The sequence below is a fragment of the Anguilla anguilla genome, chromosome 4, assembly GCF_013347855.1.
Source record: "Anguilla anguilla isolate fAngAng1 chromosome 4, fAngAng1.pri, whole genome shotgun sequence".
NCBI classification, from domain to species: Eukaryota; Metazoa; Chordata; class Actinopteri; order Anguilliformes; family Anguillidae; genus Anguilla; species Anguilla anguilla.
Window position 1 is genome coordinate 49,406,352 of NC_049204.1, and position 6,000 is coordinate 49,412,351.

Sequence of the window (6,000 nt, forward strand, 5' to 3'; positions counted from 1 at the left end):
AATTTTAATTATATTCACAAAAATCAATTTCCTTTATTACAGAATTGTCATATGATATCATTTTTCAGTTTGTGCCCTAGCAAACACATCACATGTATGGGTTTTATTATTGATTAAACCCAATTAGCTAATTAGACCAACTGTCACATAACCATTAACAAAGTTTGAGTGACTTATTAAACAATGGCCAATCTATACGGAAGACTTAATCAAGAGAATTTCAGTCATTACTTTAGCCATAAAAACATATAATTCCACTTATATTTCCTGATATTAATAAAAACATTCTGCAACACACACAATCAGTTACGTAAGCTTGTTATCAGAATTTACAGTTTTTCTAATATGAAATACTGAGGCCATCAAAGCAAGTCACTGACATTTGTTACCAATATAGTGGTTGTGCGGAAAAATCGCTGTGCAGCTGTGTAGGTGAGTTCCGAATATCAATCAATGGCTTAATTCAACCTGAGAACCCTGGGGATGCTTGGCATCAAACCTCAACCTACTGATCCTGAAAATCACTTAAATAGCAAGCTTGCAAAACCGAAAGGCATACTTAGTTTTAACAGCTTGCTCCTGTGACCAGAGCATTATCCCATTAGCTGTAATAACTTAAAGCCTTGAAACTCCATTAAGACCATGTTTCTTCTGTGCCAGAAGAAAGTCATTAACATAGAGTAAATCATTAGCTTTGATATTGGCCCTCCACAGTAAACAGGTTTTGTTGGAGATTAATGGGCAGAGCAGCATCTATGGAACAGTGTGCTGTGTTTCATTTTCCTCAAAGGGGGCCCTGCCACTTCTCAGCAGCAAAAAAAATTAAATAAAACAAAAATGGACCCCTCCCAGGGGACTTGAGATGTGTTCTATATTCAGAGGGCATTTGCAGCTTTGGTTTGCCCTCTCCCTTTTTTCAAAACACAAGCTTTTAAACACACATCATAAACAAATGGATTGTATAATCTGACTCTGCACACAGCACCCTATTTGCTTAAAAACAAATGTTCTGGAAAATACATCTGTCAGTGCTGAGAGTATTACATAAATTTCCATTCATGCTTACGTTTTCATTTATTCACATTTTGGAACTCTTTGCTCAGAGAATTTGAAAAACTGACTTTGAAATCCCCTTTCCTTTCTGACCTCGATATCTATCTACCTACATAAATTGTGCTGCGCCACATAGAAAATAAAATAATAAGAAATGACTTTGACGTACTGCATTTCCAAGTCTGTCTGTCTTTAAATGTAAAGCACCACCATTTACTACCCACTACAACGATCTAATATAAATGTAGGTTTTGAGAGGATAGTCCTCATCCTAATCAGTATGCATCCTAAAATAATTTATAACTAAGTGTAAGTAAATTATTCACAGTTCTAAAATGTGTATCAAACTGCAATGGATGAGGTGTCATGTTCAAAACACCAGCACAAGCAAAAGCATTTCCTGATAAATCTTCTAAAATCTACAGACATGCAATGTCTACAATATCTTTCCCGCGAACATATTATTAGTATACAATAAAATGAGCTACGGAGAGCCTAATCCTTTACGGCACTTATGTTACTGGCTCTAACGTTAACTCAATAATCGGCAAGGTAGCTACCCCCATCTCGCCACTCAAAGTAGTGGGTTATGTACCTAAGCTAAGCCTGCCTCAGAAGCACATTCTTCCATCACAGAAGCCGGGACAGCTCAGGCAGCACATACCGTGACACTGAAAAGAAGCAGTAATAGACACGTGTATGACAGTAGTAAAAAAGTTTGTCAATCACCAGAGGACATTGTTCCAAAAAAGGAATGTTCTGCCTGTGAGCCACAGGTTATCAGTCATAATTTGCAACTGTGCAATCTAAAACTTCATCCTCTTTCGAGCAAATTTCAGGGATATTTTGAGTTGGTCTACCTTTCATGACACTTTCAGGTTTCTCCAAATACTTCTTATAAACAATGCCAATGGCAAACCTTTAGCATTTCAATGTCTCCAAGTTCAAATCGAAGATGTGAATGGATGATTGACAAATAAATTCACAGACATACACAAAATGTCACTCTGCTGTCACCTTGGCCCAAGGCAAGCCAGCTCATTCTGAGCACCGTACTTCAGGTCCCACCCATGAAGCCATTTGTAATCCCATACCTTCTTGAACTGACAGTCAAATGCTTACTTTCTCATTCAGCCACTGAAAGCCCGTACGCTGTTTTGAAAAAGGTAGCGCTGTAAAACATAAGGAAAACTTTGTAATAAAAATGGCCACGATCAGTGATTTATTCCCATTATTGTAACACGAGGATAAAGCAAACAAAGTAAAAATGTCAAGCAGATTGGCAAATTCAGTTAATAATTGAGAGTCCCTCATGTGTTTGCTGTAACATCTCAGGCCCGCCTTTGAGACCCACAGACACAGAACTCATTGTGAGGATGAAGCCTACAGCCGTACACAAACCTGCCCTTTTCCCTGCCAGTTCACAAGTGTAACTAAAAGAAGGCCCAGGAGAGTAATATGTGTACTGCACCAAGGCTGTGACTCCACAACAGACAGTATTCTTTAAAGTTTGTGCACTTCCATAAGTCCAATGCAATATGGCCTGTCAAAAATGTGACCCATTCACCTGAATCTATTGCCATTCAACAATTTAAGGCAAAAACACTGCTTAAGAAATGCACATTTTACTTACAAATTTATTTCAGTCTTTTGGCATTCCTGTATCCAAATGCATTGCTGATGTTAAATAGAAACAAATGCTACACTAGCAAAATTTTAATGAGCGTTGGAAATAAAAAAAATACTTCAAAACACAATAGTTATAAATCTCTTAATGGTGAGACAAAGATTTTGAGGCTAATGGACCAGTTAATTAGGTTTATTAGCAAAAGTATGTCATCCAAGAATGTAAGTTGGAGAGAGGCCAACATTAAACTTAATTATTAGATGGGACAGACTGTCCTAATGAACTCAAAAAGCAATCATCCTTAGGACTGGTGTTTAAAAACATAATATTGGTAGTTCTAAGAAAGTTATGAAAATTAATATAAAATGCAAAATGACAACAAATATTAAATGGTTTATAACAGCGTTATTGAAATGGTTATAGTTTGATATATTACAGTTCTCATTTTGTATACCTTCTCTGCATTCGTTCTGTTGTAAGACACTGAAGCTATATGTGCGATTACAGTGACTGATAACTAAGTTCTCTTTCTCCAAAAATAAAAATTTTGGGAAATAGCGAGCAAACACTCCTTTTACAATATAATCTTATTTCAAATCCCCTTCTCCTAACTGCCCTAATGATATGCATCCTTCAGATGAACTGACCTCATAGCATGCCACATACTTACATACCATCAATTTCTGTCTATTTGTTCAAGAGATGCCTCACACAGTTGTCACAATGACCAGTGTTTGCATTGCAGCTCTCTCTCTCTCTCTCTCTCTCTCTCCCTGTTTTCACAGAAGTCTTATCAAACAGAAATCTCACTGTTATGACCTACAAACCATGCAAAGTCAGCAGAAAGCCACAGCAAATTAACCCCACATACAGCCTGAGATGTTTGAAAAGCAGCCATTCGGCACGTAGAAACAAAGGAATTACTCGTTACAAATGCAAAATACGTAATTTAGATATTTTAAAAAGGCACTGGTATATTATATTAAAAACGCAATTTTACAGATTGCAGAGCTAATAATATTTTAATATTTTGTAGGTGGCCTTGGTGTGTGTGTGTGTGTGTGCGTGTGTGTGTTACAGTGTATAGAGAGAGGGACGGCGGGAGTAGGGAGAGAGTGCACTGGCCTGGGTTAGTAAACAAATATTAGAACCAAACATTGGAAGGTCAAGCAACAAGATTGTTACTCATATTGTGTGTTGTGCGCGTATGTGCGCATACTAAAGATTTATAATGAGATTAAACTTAGTTTCATAAAAGTGTCGCCTGGGGGACAGAAAAAAATGAGTAACTCCCGTTTCCGTAAATTTATTATTTAGATTATGTGTCTCAGAAACAAATCGCAAAAAACACATATTACAGCAGGGTGACAAGTAATTCATAGTGCACTGGCTGTGGAAGCATCTCGGGAAGCATTAACCCCAACCCTCGTCCGACTCCACCTTCCCCCTGCCCCCAACCCCATCCCCCTTACACACACACACACACACGCTCAAAACCCTTACAGAACAAGACTCTCATTATCTAAGAAGGAGAATATCAGGTCGACGCAGGAAAGTAAAAGAAAACTTGTCTCTGGACCCCTCAGGGCGCCCAGAAAGTATTTCAGACTATTCGTAACAATGTAGCTTTTAAAACATCGCAGGTGTATTTTATGTAACTGCGCGGATAGCTCGTGTCGTTATGACCGTATTTTTCTGTAAGAAAATAAACCACAGGAAATTGATGCGCCTTTATGTATGCATGGCCACAGCTCCATCTGTAGCTAGCATCAGAATTAGCTCTATATACAGCCTATATTTAACTCGTTCGAGCGATAACTAGTATGTGCAGAAAGGACACCCCCATTTACTTTACAATTTATCTCGTAGAATGTGAACTAACTCACACCCCTTAGGTCGTCGTGTAACAGTGCGAGGTATATCATTGTGTTCGTATTCATATGCCTGAAATTTAACATAAATAAATTGTCAAAAGCGAAAGAACGCGTGTGCTAAAGTATTCGGAAAAGGCTGCGAGAGTAAACAAGCATAGCTACTGTAAGTAGTACGGCGTTAAGAACATAGACTTCTTGCAGAGAAAAAAGTATCTCAGCCTTTTAAATCATTTAAGAGCACAACACCGAAAGTGGATATTGTGGGTAATGTAAAAAAATAACAGTAATACAAAGGAATTTGACAAGTTGGATGCTGCAGCTCCATAGGCTAACCATTCTGTTTGGTAACTAGCCGTTTTCCAAGTATAATACAGGTTACAGACTGACCATTCTAATGATAACATCACACCACTTGAATATGAGTAGAAATGCAGTTACTTATGTAGTTTATATGCTGCCATTTATACAATTTACCACTTATTTCATTAAATTGACTGTCGTTAATATGGTGTAGGGCTCAGGAGCTCCACAGACTCAGAAAGCATTTAAAATGATGAATTCACTTGCCTAACTATAGGTAGAGCAGCGTTTAAAATCATTTTATTATCAACCACATTGCTCTTCTTCAAAAGGACCAACTTAAGAAAAAATGTGCATCACCTTATTGTAATAGTAAGGGTCCAGGCAATGTGAGGGTCCCAAGCAGGAAGGATCTGTAGTTGATGAAGGGTGAGGTGGAGGAGGATAAAATCTTACGTCCATTTCAGAAGAAACATCAATCACCAGCGGTTTTTTTCTCGGATTCTTGTTATCCTATAGCTTCTCGGAGTTTTAGCTGATAAATTAAAAATCGGCGCGCAACTTAAAAAACTGGGGTATTAGTAGTGCTGAAACACAGCGGATAACCACCGTCTCTCTGCCTCACATCCGTTTGCGGTTTGTAAGGGGGGAAAAACTCGACCAGTGTTAGAAGCTTTCAATACAATGAATTACAGACAAGTGCTGCAGTTCATAGAGTTGTTCTTCGCAACAACTGTTAGTTTCTTGGCGAGTTTTTTCCCAGGAAGCAAAACGCATCAAAACATAGTCGGAGTGTCCGCTCAGCGTACTTGGTGAAGCAGTACTCTTGTTGTAAGCTTGTAACAATTCACACAAAAGACTCGCGCGACAGAACATGAGCTAAAACGCTGGGGCTACAGAGAATTGTGCAGGGGGCGCTGTAGGGATAAAATTCACACTACAGCAGAAACGTATCTACACATTTTCTGAGTGGCGGAGTGGGTTACTGATGTACTGAGTAGAAAAGATACATATTCACGTCAAATTACCCAACTTTTACTCAATATTTAAGAAATTGAAAATGTATTTGTACAGTGGGCTATGCCTGCTTTCAATGATGATCCCTATTATTACCTTAAAATATTGTGTTACATTGATAATTATGAT

The 6,000-nt window shown here is 38.1% G+C and overlaps 1 protein-coding gene across 2 annotated transcripts in view; it reads right to left on the bottom strand.

The window, feature by feature from the left end:
* tox (thymocyte selection-associated high mobility group box) overlaps positions 1-5,741 on the bottom strand; it is a 70,185-nt gene extending 64,444 nt beyond the window's left edge. For both annotated transcript variants that reach the window (XM_035416074.1, XM_035416073.1), the window contains exon 1: positions 5,215-5,741. In XM_035416074.1, the coding sequence (XP_035271965.1) occupies positions 5,215-5,316 (102 nt within the window). In that variant the 5' untranslated portion in view covers positions 5,317-5,741. The remainder of the gene's footprint in view (positions 1-5,214) is intronic.
* Positions 5,742-6,000: the final 259 nt, after the last annotated feature.